This window comes from Limanda limanda, chromosome 22 (genome assembly GCF_963576545.1).
Source record: "Limanda limanda chromosome 22, fLimLim1.1, whole genome shotgun sequence".
NCBI lineage: Eukaryota > Metazoa > Chordata > Actinopteri > Pleuronectiformes > Pleuronectidae > Limanda > Limanda limanda.
In genome coordinates, this window is record NC_083657.1 from 8697164 (window position 1) to 8718969 (window position 21806).

At 43.4% G+C, this 21806-nt stretch overlaps 1 protein-coding gene across 2 annotated transcripts in view; it reads right to left on the bottom strand.

Annotated features, from left to right (window-relative positions):
• The window catches only part of LOC132996200 (phospholipid-transporting ATPase ABCA1-like), a 142448-nt gene that overhangs the window by 7534 nt on the left and 113108 nt on the right, over positions 1–21806 (bottom strand). For both annotated transcript variants that reach the window (XM_061066530.1, XM_061066529.1), the window contains exons 43-48: positions 20975–21037; positions 19709–19815; positions 15336–15477; positions 14365–14499; positions 11340–11443; positions 8772–8864 (exon numbers count right to left, since the gene is read on the bottom strand). In XM_061066530.1, coding sequence (XP_060922513.1) covers positions 8772–8864; positions 11340–11443; positions 14365–14499; positions 15336–15477; positions 19709–19815; positions 20975–21037 — 644 coding nt within the window. The remainder of the gene's footprint in view (positions 1–8771; positions 8865–11339; positions 11444–14364; positions 14500–15335; positions 15478–19708; positions 19816–20974; positions 21038–21806) is intronic.

Sequence of the window (21806 nt, forward strand, 5' to 3'; positions counted from 1 at the left end):
TTTAAGGATATTTCTGTCATTTTACTGGTTTTACGTCACCATTAAGGCTCAACACTCATCGACGTTGCTTCAAGCAGCAGCAGGCATCTGTCTCCAGCATAAATGGGTCTGAGAAACCCAGAGCCAGATGTTTCCCTCAGGGGCTACTGGAAACCAAAACAGACTTAAAAGGATGATAATGAATTTGCAAAAGCCTTGAGAAATAGAAAAACAGAACAGTTGCTCAGTGATACGGACATGTGAGTCAGAGAGAGGATACCTGACCCAGGCATCGGGCTGTTGAAATGATATTCAGGTTCGATTTTTTCATACGGCATATACTTCAAGGCTTGGGTCGGGTTCAGACACTATAAACAGAAAGCGTGTTGGATCTGGGTGGAGCTCGTACTCTAATGTAAATATACAACTGCTATTGACAATAATAATTAGGTGATCATGTGTAAGTATTGATTTTGCATCTAGTTCCACAGCCTTGAAGTGACAGAAATCAAATATTGCTGCTTTAATAACTTTACCATGAAAGAAGTCTAAAGAAAAACAAGCTAATTTCAATATGATAATTAATGCAGAGTAGCTATGAACCCTTGCATCATTGAACAACGACAGTTTTGAAAACATGTCAATGCGCTCGACTGGTAAAACTTTACAACGTGAACAATATCCTGCACATAAAGTGCTGTCACTGATGAAAATGGGCCGTGGCTAAGCTCTAAAGCTAATTAGCGTTCTGCATCTTCCCATTTGTATGCTTCGTCTGGTGAGCACCGAATAAGACTCTGTGCCTTGTTATTCTGTCGTTAGCACTCTTATGACCCATTGTTTTCTACCTAATTAATTCCCTAATGTTGGATTTACTCATGGAAATGTCCATTGTGGGCTAGTGCCGAGCTACATGCAACGAGAGTCGCGGGCCCCCTTAGTGGCAATTAGCGATATGGTGGATAAACTGCAGGCCAGCTCGATCCCAGAGGGGGTGAGAGGGAGAGTGGAGCTCTCTGCTGGTGCCGAGACGCACAATGACTGGACCCCATGGGTGGCCCAGCCTCTTTGGTTAAATCTGTGAGTTCCACAGTGCAAAAATAGTCAAACTGTGCATAAATTGTATAAGAAATTACTTATTAAATACTCATTTCCATTTAAAACGCATTAGTATCTTTCAAATGCTGCTTTTAGGATTAGATGCTGTGGAATCGACTTGCGGGTCTGAATCTTGCTGGAATTTTGTTGCATTATTTTAAGATGTAGGATACGGGCTATTGTACATCAACAGCAGCTGACATCTGAAACCTATAACCTGCTACATCGATACAACCGTGACCCGTAACCTCTCCTGTCAAGAGATCTACAACTGGTCCTGACAAAAGCCTGAGGTGATGAAATGGAAACAAGTGGGTGTTGTTAGTTTTGTGGTCTGTTTCTGCAGTGAACAAAATATTTAAACCACAAATAGCAACATATAAATATGCACACATTTAAAATTAGCTGTGCCATGGGAAACTAAAAGCATCTCAAAACTAGTGTGTACTGAAGCAATGAAGTTGCACAAAACTCCACACACTTAGATGTCAGTCTAAATATGCCAATTTGACATCATAATTTGCCATTTCCTGGATAATGAGTTACTGATTAAGAAGTAAATAAATAAAACAGTTGTTTTTTATGTTATCTTGCAACTAAACTACAATTGGCGACAGAGCTCAACGCACTGCATTAAGAAGACGCATGCGAATGGGAAAAAGAAAACATGCGGATTAAATAAACAACCTCATCAATTTGACAACAGACGTGTTGCAAAAAGACATAAAACATGCAAATAGGGAAACGTGCCTATAACATCCTTGGAGGAGATAATGATACACAAGGATGTACACAATTTGCAGCGATGACTGGCGGTTTCCTTTTCTATATGATGCAACAGATCTGCTATCACACAATCCTTCCACACCCTGCCCCTGGCTTATATAAGGGGGGGGATCTGAGCGCTGTGCCTGCACTCTGATCTTCTCAGGGGCTGCACACCACGGGTGATCAAAAGCATCCACCGTGAAACTCTGAGACATATTATGCAGCACACCTCACAGCAAGTATCAGGAAGTTAGCACTTCATTAGGCAGCAACCGGGTGGACGGCCCTTCAACCGTTCCTAATCGTACTTCACACTGACCTCAGCCCTGCTGCACATCCGCGTGAAGTACTTGGCTTTTCAATGCAGCTGGGGCTTGTGAAAAAAAAAATCATAAAAACAGGGTCTCAAAAATGACCCTGGTATTGTAATTCACAACAAGTTACAGCCAGTAAGACAGAAACGTCCTCAAGAGGGAACAACAGAAACGAAAGGGGAGCCATTTTTGTCAAGGTAAAGAAGTACAGTGAAATTAAAAGTGCTACTTCTGAAATATGATGCAAATTTATCAGGAAAAAAAAGAATGAAATCCGACAAAGGATACACAGACAATAAATAGGAGACTAGCTGAGTACTCTTAAGTTTAATTCCTCTTTGCTATGTTCCTTAACAAAGTGGTTAAGAATAAAACTAAAGTCTGTTTCATTGGGCTGAACTCAAAGGCGGTAAACAAAATCTCCAGTTCCATTAACACATTTCACATTAGTATTTTTCAAAAGGAGAAATACTAACCATCTGTGCCAAAACCATTAGTAATTCATGACGTTTTTTATGATCGTCAACAAGCTAATGCACCCTCCTGTGTCAGTAGCTTCTGAACTTTTATCTGCAAACGTTCGGGAAAAATTCGACAAGCACTCCGAGCCTCCGCATTAGGAGCAGGACACGTGTTGGCCTTGTATTCACTTAGAATCAATTCAAGTAGCATCAAAGAGTTTGATCCTATCAACCAGAGTAACGTGGAGGACATCATCCGAAATCGTGCTCCTGCTGCTGCCTTGATATTCTGCCCAGCAGGCTTCTGCAAAATGTTTCCTATCGCACGGCCTCAGATCTTCTGCATTTGTCAACACGTCTCTTCTTTCAGGTGTGTTCCCACAGGCCCGGGAGACGGACGTCATGGAGACGCTCCACAAACCCGGCCAGAAATCTCAGCTTAGCAAGAATCGAATTTCAACAGCCATGTGAACAAACCGATGATTATAGGACTTTATGTCTTGGCAGAATGTAAAGGTGAGTTTATAGAGTTCTTTAAAAACTGAGCAACAGCTGAATCAGGACGCAGCGCTTGTATCTGGAATATTTTTGGCTTCATTTCTGGAAAGTGAGAGGAAGTGGAGACACATCTTCCATTTTTTATATACAGTCTATGGTCAAGGAGTCAAAACTAAACCTGGGGAAGATCAATGCTAAAGATAGAGCTATGGACATGAGACAAACTGGTATATGCATTACGCCATCACAATATTCATCAATAAATAAAGCAACTAGCATCCTTCAGCAGCAACAACTGTAACTGTCCCTTAAGACGTCTGACGGTGTTTAACTTCATTTGAAATGTAAATACATAACACTCGTATCCACCTTCCTCTGGAACAAAAGCACTTCATTTATTTGCCCCATCACTTTACATTAAGTGCGGCCAGAACACTGCTCCTGTTGTGCATCCTATTGTGCAAAGCTGCATAATTTAGGCTGATTTTTACACGATGGGGCAACGACACCGTCTGCAATCAGACACCACGACCACCACAACATCGCCGCCGTTGCCACACATCGAGCTTAATCCATCCCCCCAATGAACACTGGGACCGTAATCCCCCTGTGTTTATTACAGCTTCTGGCTGGAAAAAAAACGAGCATTGTCCGAGGACCCGGAAGCTCAGCCAAAAAACAGAAATCCAATCAGGGCAGGAAGCACTGTGGCAAAAGCGTTTGGCGAGAGCGGTCTGGAGAGTGTGTGGGTAATGAAATGCTGCTTGTTAGTGACAGTAAAGGGGGCTTATCAATTAGTTCCTCCTCGTTGTCTCTCTCCCTCCCGCCTCCTCTTTTATTTCCTCTCTCGGTGCGGTTACTCGGGGGCTTCAGGCGGCACTTTGGGAAAAAGTCTTTCTTTTCATATTCATCCTTTTCCCGTCTGCCTTCATATTCACAGCAAAACAACTTCTTTCATCTGATACTCTGATTTGTTTCTCCTCAAATAAACTCCCGACTGTGTGGGGAGAGGCAGGCTGGGATCTTTAAGCAGAGCCTGCACTGCACAGCATGGTCACCACAATAGCACTGCATGGATGAGACAGATAATTACTCTATATGATAATAATACTAATATAAAAGCAAGATGGTTAAATCCAATTGTAGAGAAATACAGTTAATGGACAATGCTTGAAGTCAACGGTGCTCAACATAGTCACTACTAATCCTACATCTTACATTAGAGATCCACAGCAGCTCTACACAGCAGAGCAGAGTCACTGTGATGTCGGTGTGCCGCGGCTCGCTCTTCTTCATTTTCATTATTCTTCCTCAATCCTCGCCTCCGCCCTGGTCCGCTGGAAAGTCATTCTTCCATGTAATTTAAAACAAACAGCAGCCAGACACAGATAAGGGCATGACAGGCAGAAAAAATAATTCTGCAGCCTTCCTTCATCTGAGGGAGGAGAGAAAGGTCACCCCTCGCCACTGCCAAACCTTGTATTTGTGTCTGTGGGGGGGGAGGGCGGACCCGGGGCAAGGGGTCACGGTGTGGCCACGGTGGTCTGATGCTTTGATCAGGCAGGAAGTCATCCAAAAAGAAATCCTTAGTACCTGGGTGGGGGGCTGACAGAGCTCCAGGCAGGATGAGGACTGAGGGGTTGATGGGTGGAAGGGTAGAGGACCTTTCTCTGATCGGTTATTGTACTTTTTCATTGTAAGAATGCATAACAGAACTCAAATTCAAAATCTCTACTGGGAACCTTTGAAACAATATGTTCCAGTGTCCTGTGACAGAATAACCAGGCACAAAGAATAGTGGGATAGATCATCATCTCTACTAAAACAGCAAATATTGGTTATGTGCTTTCAAGCAAACAAGTGAATACTTCCAGGAAACGGTGCTGCCTCCAAGTTACAAAGTTTCGTAGTGTCATTACGAGCGGTGAGAGTCTACTCGTGACCTTGATGTGCCCTTGGTGACAGTTTCCGGTGATAAGTAGTGTCGGACTGCATCTATGTTAAAGTGTATTTACAAGGTGTTTGCCTTCGGGATTGTGTATCCGAAGTAATCTTACATGAAGGCCGTCATCTGGCCTGTAAAAGTTATTACCGCAGGCGTTTTAAACATGTAGACTTGGACGAGGAGCTAATAAAATAGCAGGATATATAGCACCTGATGCAGACGCTGAAGGACTTTATGTAGATCCTTGCAGAATATTCGATTTGAGGCAAAATCTAAGATATGTCCTCGAGACATACCGTCATAAATTAAGATTCCTAGGATCTATCAAGCATAAAAGATGCCTCAGAGATACATACAGTACACGCACAGTATACCATCTGTGCGTCAGTGTTCTTGCACTCTTGATTACACCTACATCGCTGATGCATTGTAAACTGTGGGGAGAATGATTTTGCCATCCATCTTTGTCGGTGACACATACTTAAAAGCCGTACACTATTTTGTTAATGGTACACCTGCAGAGCTGACGCAGAGGAAGTTTATTGGACTTCTCCACGTCAACTTTGAGGGGGGGGGATCGATCCAAACTTTCAGACGCCGCTCTTGTAAAAAAACTCTCCCGCGCCCACAGTGCATTACCTTAATGCATTAAAGGCACTTTACCCCCGTACTTTTATAACATGACGTGCTTTAAGCAAGGAGAAAACAGGACTCCGGGCTGCGGTGTGTACTCACTGGAGGTACTCTGCGAAGCCGGGAATATAAACGATATCAATCAGTGGAAAAAAATCCTGCGTCGGCTCGTGGGTGGCCTTCCAAAATGACAAGATTATAGGGGGGGAGCTTTCGAAGCTGCTTTTATTGGTTCCTCCACTTCATTTGGGTTGACTTAACACCTGGGAACTTTCGCACCGTTCGCACTGCGATGCCGAAGCGAAACGTTTACGGCCTCTCGCAAAAATAGTTTTTTTTAAACTTTACTTTTCCTCTGTCAGGCTTTCATAAAGTCCTCAACGCGTGATTGATTTGAGGGACTCAGTATTGGGACAGGAGAGGAGGATGTTTTTAACAACCGTGGAGGCAAATGAGAAATGAGTTTCTTAAAAAATGGCCAGTCCGCTCTCCAGATTCCGACGCCCCAAACTCAATCCCCGGCTCCTCTCACACGCCAGTCACCTCTCTGGCAGTCCAAATGGATTATTTTGGCTGATTTGATTGATACACAGAGGGGTTGTTAGAGCGGCAGAGGGGGCATCTCAGAGATAAAGACAAGGTTACCACCGGACTGGGGGGGGGGCAGCACTAACAAGCACGTGGATGTCTGGGTTCCGAACACTCGCCACCTGAGAGCAGCAGCAGCAGCAGCAGCGGGAGGAATAAATAAGAGTAATGTGGTGAGAGGGGTTTTCAAGGAGATGAGTATTGGGGGAGGAGGTGATGGGGGGAGGGCGACCATGTATTACATGTGAGCAATGGGGGGGTCAAAATGTGAGCGCTGCCCCGCGGTGAGACCCTGCACTCCTTTCAGGGGGCTCGTGATGAAAAAGAGATGGAGAAGTTGGGGGTGGGGGGTGAGGCGGTAGGAGGAGGAGGAGGCAGACCCCCGGCAGCGTTGTAGGTCAGCTGCTCCCGTTGTGCGACAATGGTGCGCGCAACCTGCCTGTGCGCCCCACCTCCTCCTCTCTACTCCAACCTCCTGCCGACTGATGGAATTCTTCCCATCTGCAAACCGGCGACAGCTCGTGCATTTGCGGGACTCTGCCCCCCCCCCCGTGACCACATTACAGACACGGATGTGAAATATCGGACGTACAGCGTTTCAACCGCAAAAAGCTTGATTGATGGGGCGCAGGGTCACGTGCTAATAAAGCTAAAGAAGGGGTTTGTGCGGCCGGCGGGGGGGGGGGGGGGGAGTAGGCCAACACGGCAGCACAAACATGCGGTGGGATGGTGACGAGAAAAGAAAACAGAGGAGACAGTCCTTAATTGCCTTTTTCAGTCATTAACGGGGTCCCACACCTCACGAAACATTAATTACACAAAGCGCCGCGGAGAGATAGGGCGACGCTTAATTAGAAATGATTCACCGCGTGGCGAGAACTCGGCGATAGCGTTTCGGCGGCGTGTGTAAATTGTCCGCGCGAGATCTATAATAAGCGACGGCAAAAAAAAAAAAAATTGGCGTCGACGTCGCGCTTATCTGGATTCCTCTCACGCGTCCCTGTTACCTGATAGCATGTAGAGTGAAGTGGGACACGTGTTAACCCTCTGTTCTCCTCTCTGCAGTTTGCCCGCCCCCACCCCCCCATAGCTCTTACTTATCCAATACCTCCTGTGTGGTTCATAAACTATTTACACCACCCTGCTCTTCCACCTGCAGGCGGGATGTAATTGACACAAAGGATCGGTCTATTACCGCAACATCTGGGGCGGACTGATTGGTACATCGCTCTCCCGTTTTTAGCCCTTTTCCTCTCTACCTCCACTCATCCTCCCTCTTTTTTCTGCCTTTTCTCCCTCTCCTCAGAGTGATCTAAAAACCAGGCCGATGATATGACATTAACGCTCTTGATGGGAAATACCCTTGACCCTGTTGCCCCCTGCGTGTTGCTCCAGGCCCTTTTGCGCTAATCCCCCGTACGACTTGAAAAATGGTCTGCTCCACCCCCTCATCCCGGGTGTATTGATCTCTCTCTCTCTCTCTCTCTCTCCACCGCGTGTTCCTGGCTCTTGTGTGTGCAGTGAGTGTAATGTCCTTCCTCTTACACGATCGCACAATGGAGTGGTACTAATGTCGCCCGACTGTACCTAAGATAATGGATCGTCCTCACTGTTACACGCAGGGCCCGGGGCCATAAGTGCCTGGCCCTGGGAAATGTCAGCTGAATATCGGAGAGTGGCGCTGAGTGCTAAGACTTAAGGGTGGGAGATATCTGTGATGGAGCCGTAGCAAAACACATTAAGCGGCGTGTACAAAACCTATTAAGGGTGTGCATGAGGACGGGGATGGTGGACATGGAATTTATGGGTCTGGAGGGAAACAATGGTGAAAGGGAGATAATGGTCAGAGATTTGGGAAACAGACTAGATCGTCTGCACGCTGGCTTCCTATATGGATCTTTTCATGTGAAATCAATGCAGTTGTGTTGATGGGTCGACTCTAACAGAAAGGGACGTCTTTAGCTTCGTCAACCAAAACCCACAGGGCTGGAAACGTCAGAGGAAGCAAAACAAATTAAACATTATCCAGATACTTTCCGAATTCAAGAAATCTCAAGTGATCTTTTACTCTGAAACTCTGAATCGCTACAAGAAAGCTTATAAGGATATTTATCAAAAACTATTCATTTAATAACAATGACATTAGGGAGTTGGTGAAGTTCAACTAGTGCTGTATAGTTGATAAATTGTATTATTCTCTCTGCACAGCCCTTCTTTTTAGGGCCAGCAATACATGATAAAATAAGAATATGCATTATTTCCTTTTCTTCCTTGAAAAAACTCGAATCACACTCTTTTTTTTATTGCCAATATACACGGCCATGTTATTTATACATACAGTATAAATAACGGAGCACCTCGGTGAGAGGCGAAGATTTCTTTCATCTCAGTTCAAGAAGCTTCAAAGAATTTTTTTTGTGCGTTTTCCTTTTTCTTTATGATTCAACCTTGGATTTGATCCACTGGATGGAGAACAAGGACCCTTACCTGCTCTTCAGATGCTGGATGCTTCCGAGACACTTGAAGCGACCGTTTACCATGATGGCCATGCGTGTGCACAGGGCCTCACACTCCTCCATGCTGTTGAAAGAAAGAAGGGGACATAAATGAGATGTAGCAGTAAAATCAGATATTTGGGTCCTTTCCCTTAGATATTTTTTATTTAGAGCAGGGGTCTTCAACGTTTTTCGGGCCAAGGACCCCCAAACTGGTAGAGAGATGGAGCAGGTACCCCCTACTACATATATTATATAAAATAGTGTTTTATATTAAACTGGGCCTAGTGCCATGTATAAACATAGCTACCTTGTTATTGTGCATTCAATACTAAACTATTCAAATATTACACGGGTTCATATATTCATGTTTTTAATTTAAACATGTGCAAGGTACAGAGTGACCATGCCAGTGCCATTTATAAACATACTTCTTGCATACAACACTGAGTTATGAAAGTAATTCACAGATTCATGTTTTTATTTTAAACATACATGTAGAAGAGACAGTGAATCCTCAAGCCATCTGTGGATGTCACACATACTCCCACATTAGTGAGATGTCGGACCCTGATAACTGGTAACTGGTAACACACAACTTATCTAATCTTGGACGGATGGAGGTTGTCAGGCAGAGGTTCAGATCAGCCTCAGAATATGTTGGATGCATGTTAATGTGTATTTAAAGACATTTAATTTTGAGAAAAAAAATTGGTTAGAAAATAAAAAAAAATTGTTTTTTATTTTAAAAATCATTTAATCAACCAGAGATTTCGCGACCCCCCTGCAGTACCTCCGCGGACCCCCTGTTGAAAACCTCTGATTTAGAGAGTATGTTTCCCGGAGGCTCTCCAGCAGAGGGTGCTTACTATCTTTCCCTGTGGAGCACAACAGTGACTGGCCATTTTTAGTAATTTTCTCTGCCGACGTTTCAGAAAAAGAGTTTAAGTCTAAAACTAAGAATACCAGCTACGATACGAATTGGGAACATAAAACTTTGGATTCAGAGCAAAAATAATATTTAAAAAAGGTAAGGCTCCAAGACTGTGTACGTAATTATAATAAGACTGAAGAAACTATGCCTCCTAAAAGCCTGAGGTTCGTTGTGGTAAACATTTCGATGGAAACCCGGAGCTCCACTAGTCAGAGGCGTCAGTGTTACACCTGAGGATTGTGGGTAGTGTCGTATTCCTCCCTGACACTTTCTTCAAACGCAGATGATATCATTTGGACTTCTAGAGGAGAATATGACATTGCTTCACCTTGGATGGGTAATATTATGGCTGTCAATCAAAATCAATTGGGATTCTGACTTCAGGAACCACACTGTTGAGCTCTATTGCATCAGTAGAGTGAGTCAGTAATGTAATGTTGTTACGGAAATGGAGGAGGCTCGCGCACAGAGACACCGAGGCATCTGAGGACACATTCAAACACATCGTGCGTCACATCAATTACGTTCAAACTCGATTTTTGACCCATAAGAGACATTTAAGGGATTTTTTTAATGCCGGTCCTTCTCCTCCAGCTACTATAATGTCTTCGATCCAATACAAGAAGTAGAAAGAATACAATTCAATTTGAGACTATATACAATTGCCTTATTTTGTTGATCTGTAGATACAAAGAGACTTTTGCTTATTTACAGTTAAAGTTTGGGTTTCAGCATCTTTCATGTCTACTTCAGTACCCTGAACAGAAAACATATTTGGTCATTAGAGGGACCGATAGGGACCATCTGCAGTCTTTATCATCTCATTTTTCTTCTCTGTTTGTGCGGCAGTCATTTGTAGTGGAGGCGAAACCTGTGAGGCCCTTCTGAGGAATGACACAATTAGGATTACGACTTTGTGAAACCTGGTGAATCTGCCACTTAACAAAACACGACCACCTGGCCGTGCCATGGACAATTGGATGCGGCTCTGCCACACTGGCCGGGACAACAACAATTGCTTTTAGTTCTGGATGAAGGCGACACATGTAATAAGGGGAAATGTGTTCCAAAACAAAACAGCAGCACAGATTATTCCCTTCAACTGCCAGGAACTCGGATAACACAAACGCTCGGCGACTTAGGAAAAAGAGCAGGAACGTAAATCATTTAATCTTCCATTTCTACTCGGCCCGTCAAGTTTTAGGTTTCACCCCAAAAAAAGGAGGAATTTAATTATATTTTCCTTACTGAAAACAAAGTTGTGAAAGTTAACTTTGCTCCAGGATATCTTGGATAATGAAAAGACTCCAGAGCCGATATTGACAGTTTCTCTTTTCATGGTGAAAAGAAAAAAAAAGGCACCAGTCAGTCAATATGGCCTCATGCTTCATGAAAGCTGTCGAGCAGCAAATGTGTTTCTGGCAACAAATGGCAACTGCTACACAGGAAACAATATCTTTCAACTACAGTGGAACTCAAATCAATTATAATTGGGATATTGACGGTGCACATTCATTTTACGGACAATTTGGTGGCTCCGCTTTTCTCTGCGACGAGTCCAAACATTTGAGCGGGTGAAGCTTGAATCCATCAGACACGATCAATAGATAAAGAGAGAGTGTTCACCTGTGTGAAGTGAGAATGACTGAGCGTCCCTCTCTGATGACACTCAGGATGCAGTCCCACAGGAAACGGCGGGCCTTAGGATCCATCCCAGTAGTCGGCTCATCCTGCAATAAACAGTTAGTCTTAAAAACAGTTTCTATTACATTTCAATTTGGTAATAATGTCACATCACCCTACATCGGTTATAGAAGAAAATCTACTTTCCACTAGTGCTGTCAAACGATTAAAATATTTAATCGCGATTAATCGCATTTATGTCATAGTTAACTCGCGATTAATCTCAATTAATCGCAAATTTTTATCTATTCTAAATGTCCCTTCATTTAATTTTATTTTCCATCATTTTTTTCGTTTTAATGCTCTTATCAACATGGAAAAGTAGATTGGCTTGCTTTATGCAAATGTTTTATTTTATTGAAAAACAACATTGCCAAACAGGGCAGTACAAAATAAAATGATGAAGTGCACATTTCAGGTAAACAAGGACTCTAGTGCAGCCTATAGTGCAGTTAAACCATGGCTTAATATTAAAAAAATTTCAAGTTTGCTGTGAACATAGCAGTCAGGCCTCTTATTTCAGAAACAATGAACCATAGGCTACCAATAAAAGGTAAGCCTCCAACTTCTTTGCTTTCAGCCAGCTACTCAAACAGACAAGCAACAAAATAACAAACAAACAAAATACACAGGCAAGTGTCGGCCTACTTTGAAATAAATTAAACACAGAACTTTGTAGGGCTATTTGAGTCCTCCCCATATTTGTGGAAAATGTATGAAATAAGAAGTACCCTATTTTTAAATAAATAAAACCATATAGCTGCAGCCTAATAGTGTAACGGACTGGGTTTATGTTTATGTTTGGTTTTGACGTATGTTCAGTAAAACACTGTGTTGAAGGAGCGTTCTGATGTCTGAGGGTCAGTGAAGGGGTCTGGGTGGAACATGTGACTGTTTGGACCAATAGGATGGGGTTGTTCGGGGATCGGGGCTCAATGAGGAAGTGAAGTGCTGTTGATGTGTGCGAGTGACGGAGTGCACTTGTCCGTGTAGGATAATAAAAGCTACTAAACAACGAAGAAGTCCCGTGTCCTGTGTAAGCGGGGACGCTACAATAGCTTAAAAATATATATTTTAGTTGGTGAAATATTAAAACAAAAAGCGTGACCAGGTCAGACTGGAGGCGAACACAGATACTGAAGCTGCAGCTGCAGCTCTGCTTTAACTAGCGTTAAAAAAATTGACGGTGTTAAAATGGGTTTGCGTTAACGCCGTTAATAACGCGTTAAACTGACAGCTCTACTTTCAACACATCAGTTAATGTCAACCAAACTGAACAACTGTAGATTTCTCTATCGAAACATCATAAGAGGGAATAACTTGAACAATGCATCCAGTAATGGCCAGAAGACTAAGACCGATACATTACCAGGATGCTTAATGTTCTTTTAATTTGTCATCCATCTGTGTTTGTGAGCACACACATAAGAGGAGAGGCAGCCGGGACAGATGTAAGACACACACAGGCATTCACTACATAGATAACATCTGAGTGATTCCAGAATATACACATGCAGACACAATGGAGACATATTCGGAAGCCATCTACACACACACACAGACACACACACATTGTCACAGTGACTTGCTGTTTCTCTTTCCTCAGGGCTAGTCTGTCCATGCACGATTAGAGAGTGACAGTACTCAGTCCATTGCCTGGTTCTGTTCCAGGCCGGCTTCTCTCCCTCGCTCGCAGAATCCTACAAATCCCATGGGGCATTTCCATCACCGTGCCCAATGTGTCCCGGTGCAAACCCTACGTGGCACTGCCTCAAGGCCGGTCTGGGCTCCCTGGGATCGAGCACAATGCTGAAGCTGACACAGACACTGACAGCACATTACCCCGCTGCCTCAAAGTAAAGGCTCGCCATGCTCAGCCGAGTAAATAAGGAGGTTTAGGACAGGGGAGCTCTGGTGAACTGAGCCAGGAAACCGAAATGGCTGGAGAGATAATTCAGTAAATGTAATTTATTATGGAATAGTCATTACATGATGATAATTGTTAGAAAGGGCATTATGACATTTTAATCCTTCCGAATTCAAAGTGCAATTCCTTTCTGTTTATTTTTCGGGCCTAGTTATTTTAGTTGTAATGTCTAACATAACATTTCGGTTGATTCTGGAAATGTTAGAGTTTGGTTCTATGTTGTTGTTGATTTTTCCGGCTCTTCTTCTGTCTCTCTATTTAACCTTGAAATCATTGTAAGTGTGTTTCACCCCTCAAGGATTTATCCAGTATATCTAAAGGTTCTAAAGTAAATTGAAAGAATTGAACACATTTAATGCAGATCTGTTTGACACTTGAAGTTATCAGAGAGTACAAGCTGAAATTTTTTTATTTTGTATTAAGCTATATTTGATAATGCGGTTTTAATGGGTGAAACATGGATTGTGAGGTAAAATTTGCGATAATCCGAATAAAAATTCATACTTCAGGGAACCCTTAAAGCCGCCATAACTTCCTCATTCACATTAAAACCACTTAATTAGAAGCATGTGACGCAATAAATTCTGAGTCCTGCTTTCATTAATCTTCCCTCAGTGAGAAAATTATTTTTAAGTGAGTAGTAAGTCGTGATGAATATGAATATGAATTGAATGCATACAGAGACTTCTGTGTTTTACGGTTCTTCCCTGAAAATGTGAATTAAACACGACCCGTATGTGAACCCCCCCCCTGCTCATCCACAAGTAATGTGCTTGTAATCCTCCGGCAAAGTCACGGAGGATTTGAAAATTTCTCCCATAACTTATTTTTCTCCACTTCCCTATTTAGAAAGCATACGTTTCATACGCATAAATTCCTGCACTCCATCATCTTCTGTGTTTGGACAGAGGAAGAACTGATCTGCTGTAATCCCAACATCTGCACCACATAAATATTGATTCAAAGCATTACACTCTTTAAGTCTTAATAACACAGAAGCGTATCCCGTTTTTCGCAATGTCCGACATCAATGAAGCTCACCAGAAAGATGACTGGAGGACAGCCGATGAGGGCGATGGCCGTGGAGAGTTTGCGTTTGTTCCCACCGCTGTAGGTCCCTGCTGATTTGTTGGAATATTTGACGAGCCCCAACTTCTGGATTCCCCACTCTGCCACCTTTTGGAGAGGAGAAGAAAAGAAAAGAGACAGGGTTCGCTGAGTTTCTGCGGTGGATATTTTGGCATTTAAGCTCTGTGGCTTTCAAGGACAAAGCATGGCAGCTGGCATCGCTGTAAGACCCTAATCACAGGCTGCTGAGGTACTTACTATTTCTACAACGGCTCGTCAAACTATCCGGGGTAAGCGCCTGTGTGCACGATATCGCCAGGTCTGAAACTACATGTTGACGTCTCAAATTCTCAGATAAGACGATGCAAACGTTCAGTTGGAGGATCGCCACCAAACCGGCGATAACACAATGGGCCACAGTGAAAATCGAGAGCTCTGCTAGCAGCTCAGAATCAGGTCGCGGCTACAAGATCAAAGCCTTGGCGCAGAGTTTAAGGCCTTTGGTCGCCGCCAGCGTCTTCCCTCGTTTGATCTCACTGTTGTAGAGGCGGGCGGTGCGGGTGGAGTGCAGGGAGGCCGCACAGGGCAGGCCACACCACTAGGCACGCTGAATAATGTAGAGCCGCAACCCACAGCCGCTGCTTCTCCACCACTGGCCATTTTTCATTATGTATGGCTTCTCCCATTGAGGTTATCTATCACTTTGACTCGTGCTGCAGCTTCGCCCTTGCACTCCCTTCCATTTGATGGTTTGAAAAAGAATAAATAAAACACTCAAAAATATTCTGAAGGGAAATGAACATATCTTGAAATAATACATCTGTGCTTTCAAAACGTTACTCATATTCCTGCTATTTCGCTTCAAGGGTAAAACAGTCAGCGAAACTTGTTTCATATTTAAATCTACACGGACAAGAAGTAGTAGCGGAGGAATGGACGGTTACCATGGCGACCTCGTGTTCTGGTACTCCTCGCAACCTGCCGTAAAACTCCAGATGTTCCCGTCCTGTGAGCAGGTCATCAATGGCGTCAAACTGCGGACAGTAGCCCATGTGCTGGTGCACCTCGCTCATCTCCGTCCGTATGCTGGGAAAGAGAACACGTGTTATTTGACAATGGAGGACATCAATGTTTCTGGTTGAGATTCTAAAGACCGCATTAAACTCTTCTAGCGAGACAAGAGAGCGGGATATAAAATATACATCGGAAGCAGTCACACGGCCGAGAAACACAGAAACACACACACACACACACACACACACACACACACACACACAGACACACACACACACCATTCAAACTCTGTTTTTTATTTCAAAGAGAAGTCTGATTAAAATTGATCTGCTTGGAAAGAATCATCAAATATTCACAATAACTTAACAAAATCAGAGCTGAGAGAGTGAAAGTCCATTTTTCCAAATCTCACAAACTCTAATTGGGTGAAGCAGAGTGGCTGATTTGCACGTTCTGGTCTCCAGTTAGTGCTAAAAATCTCTGTGTCGGAAACAAAAAGCCAGACAGGGAAACAAACAAACGCCAAAAATCCCATCTCTGAAATCTTTTCCAGGCATGCAGCTCCATGCACACCAACGTGCCCCCCCTAGAGGCCGGGAAGTGATGGCAGCAGGACGAAAACATGCCCTTTCTGCAATCTACAATATTAATACTTCCACCACCTGCAGGGGACAAATGTTGCAGCTGATTTTTTCCTCCTTTTTTATCGATGCTTTGTTTTTTTCAGAGATAATATTGGATCCATTTTTCCACCTAAAACGTCATTTTCCCGGAGCAGTGGTCGGCCTCGGGCAGGCGAAATGTGATTTGATGTGTTCGCAGGCTGCTGTATCTCAATGAGGCAGAGAACTAAGAGCTTTACTCATCCAACATTATGTTTCGTTTTAGATTGGATAATGGTTTGTGCGGTAAGGGTAATTCAGCCTTTTCAGGAACAACACATCGTGGCTTACTGTCACTAGCTCTGTCTTTTCAGTGTGGTAGTACAAGCCGGACGGATTCTGCTGCTGTGCGTCAAACAAAGAATCGACCTTTTACAATAACAACCATTTGGGTAGGTAGGCGTGTTTAAGCTCCGCCTCCCAGCACTGCCTTACTGCCTTAAATACACATGCCATGTGTGAAGCCGGTTCATGAGGTATTCATCTCACATTCTGACATAGATTCATGGAATTATGAGATAGATATTTCTAACAGTTTAACAGATATGTATATATATTAGAAACTCAACCAAGTATATACTGTACGTTTGCAGCAGAGAGCCCAGCTAGCCTCGCTCTGCTCCGTCTTCCAGCACCTTACTAATTTACCCATTATACGTTGTATAGACAGTGTCGAGAAAATCACGAGCCCTTTTGAATTATCTGGTTTTCTGCATGAGTCGGTCAAAATATGTGCGTAAGGTAATAACGCTCAGACAATTAGAATCTTTCACAGCCATTAAGCATTCACAGTGCAGCTGGAAGAAAAGGCAGTGCACCCTTAGGTTGAGTAACTGGTTGAATCTCCTTTCGGCAGCAATAACCTCAAACAAGAGCTTCTAGATACGGATTAGAACTGAACCACATTCAGGAGGATCATTCAGAACATTATTTCAATCCTGGAGTGAAAAGCCCCCCCTCATTCCACACAACCTCTGTAGGGATTGGACTCTGATCAGGTTCCTGTAAACTGCAGATTGTGTATAAAATCATTCTGTGGTAGATATTTTTAGTTGCTTTGGGTCATTCTTCTGCTTCATCACCAAACTTCAACTTCTACAAGATGTTCGAGTGATGTCGAGCTGTTCAGGCCCAGAACTTCACTGCCGAGATTATTATTTCTTTTACTTTCCAGTGGCCTTTTTTACTCCATGCAAAATACAGCATTTTATTCAAAAACAATTCAACCATGCTCCAGGCTCTTTGGCAAACTTTGAGCACCCGGTGATGGGTTTATTTTGGAGAACAGCTTCCTCATTCCCTCATACATGGTGTACATGTTACGACTCATGAACAGAGATGTTAAACCAGCTGCCAAAGAGGCCTTGAGCTGTTACTCTGAGATTATTTTTATTCTCTTTGAGCAGCTGCAATGCGTATCAGTGAAATCTAAGCAAGGTATCCATTTGTAAACAATCAGGACCCAAATGCAGATGCAAAACGAGAACAGATCCAATTAACCTGTCCTAATGTTGACTTGCGAGCAGGTGAACAGGCGGGAAACAAAATCCAGAAACTTAGAAGGCTGCAGGCAGAATATCAGGAGGACAAGCAGTGGACAAACTCAAACAGACTGAGGAGAGGAGCTAGTCGTGAACAAACACTCAAGGCACAGAGTTAAGCAGCTGAAACTAGTTAAGGCAGGCAGGTCATCAAGGAAGAAAGAGACACAGGTAAGGAAAGAGGTTTCAAAATAAAAGGGGAAATAATGGCCTCGTGCGAAAATAAAAACAACTAAAAACAAACGCAAGGAAAACGACACACGACAAACGACAATTTTTCTTGCCACTCTACATTTGACCTAAAAAATGTGTAAAAAGATATTATTGTATCGTGTTATACAGCAAAGTTTTGTGGTGCTGGAGGTAGAGCTATTTCTTTTTTTTACCTTTGCACAGGATTGTTGTTTTTCTCCACTTTCAGTCTGTATGCTAAACTATTTCAATTTCAATGTTTCAATATCTCTGTATGTGAAACTGGTAGATTCAGCTGCTGAATGTGATTCCTGTTTACAATATATGCGGTTTTTATATTTCCCCTGTGTTGACCCCATTCTTTGCCCCATGTTTGTATTGCTCCTATTTTTATATTTCCCAATGTTGCATGGTAGATTGCATGCTACATATTTTTTACTTTTTTATTCTGATGCGCCAAATCCTTTTTTATTCTGTTATGCTGCTGTACCACTGTTAATTTATTGGTATTAATAATTAGAGCTTTGTTGACAACAGGACATCAGAAACTTAACAAAAACCAAGAATAATTCAATGAGGGGGGTGGGGTGAATGGTACAGACAGTAATGCACAATGGCATATGCAAAGAAATGTATAGAGTATAAAGGTGTATGCACCATAAACGTATACACAAAGAGATTGAGTCCACGGGTTCTGTATGTTGTAAACAGTAAACGTTGTGAAGAGATGCGATAAAAGTAGTGGGGCATCAAAAGTGGTAATAAAGAAATGATTATTGAATCTGCTCACCAGCCGCAGTTTCATATTTATCATACTGGTATCAATACGCTCTTTAGAATCTCAACTGAGGTGCACGGTCTCCTGCTCCTGTCAGGTTGTTCCTCGACTTTTACCAAGCTCCGTCGATGAGTCACTCCTGCTGGTTGCCACTGAGCACAGCAAATAGTCAACTTTACTTTTTAGCATTCAGCGGAGTTGCGCCGGGCGGTAAACAGATAGACAGCTTTTCCGTGTGAGCTCACAATCACAAATAAGACACGGACTTGTCAGAAGATCTGAGACTTAAATTTAAGAGACGCTGCTCATTCTCCTCTGTCGATCACTCTCCTCTGCCGATGCGCTGAAGGCATAATGAGCTGAATGCAGAGGAGGCGTGTTCACATCTGTTTTTCTCTCTTTCCACTTTTTGTTCCAGCTGAAGGTCTCCTTGCTTTGATCCGCTTTACCCGCATTAATCAACATTAACAATGCGTTGTCAAGCCTTGCACCGCTCGGCTCCTCTTCTTTGTCAAATACCAGATTTATACGAGAACAACTGTGGCAACTGTCTGATGCACAACCCAAACCGCAGCTCACGCTCCACCACGCTGGGATGTGCTGCCTCGCAGATGCACGCCGAAGCACAGGAACACAAGTCGTTTGTTCCTAAAAATAAGGAAGAGAAAGCCTCCCTTCGCTCGACTGCTTGAATCACGTATTGATGCTGTCAAGGTATTTTTTGACATGTACAAAGATTTCTCACGACTGATTCTGCAAGGCAGGAACAGAGGGAAAACAGAGCGAGGTACAGGGCGAAAGATGTGAACAGGAATGATATATGCGAAAGAGGGAGCAGGAAGAAAGACAGAGAGCAGAGTCTTCAGCATTTCTGAGGATATTGCGGTGAGGAGACATGAGAGAGGCAAAGTTGAAAAGGACATCTAGACATCCAAACCTTGCAGAGGAAAAAAAAATAGTGTGTGAGAGAGAGAGGAGTAGAAAGCTGTGTTTCGCAGAACAAGAGAAGCTGAGAAAAGGGTGTCAGCCGTGAGAAAAAAAACACTCCCCAGCTCCATCCCCACCTGAGCAGCCATCTTGGGTGGCTAATTATGATGAGTTACTTGCACTAGCGGGAGTTAGCACCTCACCTGTATCCGTTTAGGACGGCCTCTCCACCGGAGACTGGGATATCTCCTGTCAGCATCTTGAACGTGGTGGTTTTCCCGGCCCCATTGATTCCCAGCAAGCCGAAACACTGGGGAGGCGTCGGTTAGGAAAACAGTGTTAGGTACAAACAAGCATCATTGGAAAACAAACAGTAGGGAAACTTCTGCGGGAAGACATTCCAAATATTGTGTAAATATGATAAAGTTTCTCTATAGAGTGTGCAAATATTGTAACTACTGTCCACTGACTAGTTCAATGTTTAGCAAAATAACAAATATTTCAGGGTATGTCTGTACACAAACAAAACGACAGACACTAAATCAACACGGCAAACACACAGTGCAGCAAAAAAAAAAAAACTTCCCTACAGTATTCCTCCTTGCTTGTGTAAATTGCGACAACAAACACTGTCCCTGCTCCTTCTCTTCTCCCAGATGCTGCTGATTTTACTTCACCCCCGGCACCCCGGCGGCCACGTGACCCGCCCGAGGTGCTCCGGCTCGGGCATAAATATTTGATTCCCGTCATTCATTGATCCCTGCTTGTTTGTGACCCGCGCTTGTGAATGCAAGAGAGGGTGGGCTAAGCTCGATGTAAATAATGCATGGAAATGCGGTGTGTGATCAGCAGAGTCCCGTGAATCACAATACTCCGCTGGCATTTACACTGGGCTTTGGGTAAACAGTGGCAGAGAGGATGGATATCAGCACAGAGCCCACCAATCACGACTTCCTGTCAGCGTTTGGGATTATGTTTAAAGCAGGCTTCCGGCGGTACAGTGTGTGTGTATGTGTGTGTGTGTGAGAGAGAGAGGCATGTGTAATATATAGCATGGTAATGAGGAAGGATGCTTTACTCAGACTTTTTGAAGGATTCTCGGTCCAAAACTGTGCCAAGTTTTGTATTTGGTTGTTTCCTTCAGCCAATTTATACATGTAGTGAACTTAACATGAACTTAACAACAGCCTTATTGTGTGTTTTTAGCTCACACATGCTTGGCAGCAGCATAATGCAAGAAAACCAGCCGGATAAAGAGATTAGTGCTCCTTCCAAACACCTTCTCTCCACAACAACTCGAACCTTCAGACAAAGCCCGCTCAGACAATCTCTGTCCATCGCTGTGTGTGTGAATATTTGTGAGGGCTTTGTTGGTGAATTTCAGAAGTTATCAAATGTGCAAATGTGAAAAAGTCTTCCTCCATGTGGCTTGAAAGGGGTGTTGTGTGATTCGGCAGCAGTTGTCTCACCTCTGCAGCAGGTACGCCCACGCATAGCCTGTCCACAGCGGGGGTGCTCTTCCGAGAGTAGACCTGCAGGGAGAGGGGCGATAAAATGAATCAAGCAGCCAGACAGAGAGAGAAAGAGGCAGAGGGGGCAGGGGAAGGGTGGGGAGCAGACAGTGAGGAAGATAACTGAGAGGAAGGCATGAGAAAAATGTGGAGCGATAAAGCAGAGCAGCGGGGAGGAGGTGAGATGGAAGAAGCAGGTGGAGAGAGAAAGAAGGGAAAAAGACAGAGAAGGTGAAGGAAACAAATTCTAACCAGAAGGGATCATTTGCAACATTTAGGATGAGCCAGATGGTTTGAAACACTTGCATGTAGGGAGAGGCAATATAGATATAAATATGAGGCAATTAGAACAAAGAAAAATGTATATACACAACATCCGAAAATAAAAAGGGAGCATTTAGGTAGATAAAAAATACCATGGTTAAGAAAATATGGCTAAAGTAGAACTTCACTCAAAAAAATCACCTATAACAAGGCTGAACAATCCTACATGAATTTATAAAGTTGTATATGAAAAGTGGTCTGATAACCGATTTTTCATAAAACACAGTTAAAGAAAGTGCTATTAAATAAATCGATAAACCAACAAAATCCCTTCCTTGCCGATGGAAGAGAGAAAAGGATTGCACCTTTCAAGACAAAGAGGAAAAAGAAACTTCTCGCATTCTGACTGTGAGTCAGTATCCTGCTAAGATCATATGGCGGCACTGGAAATGAGAACGCGCTTGATGTCTCTCACATCTCACTTGAGAAACTTTCCACGCCGCATCCATTTCCTCCCACGCTGACC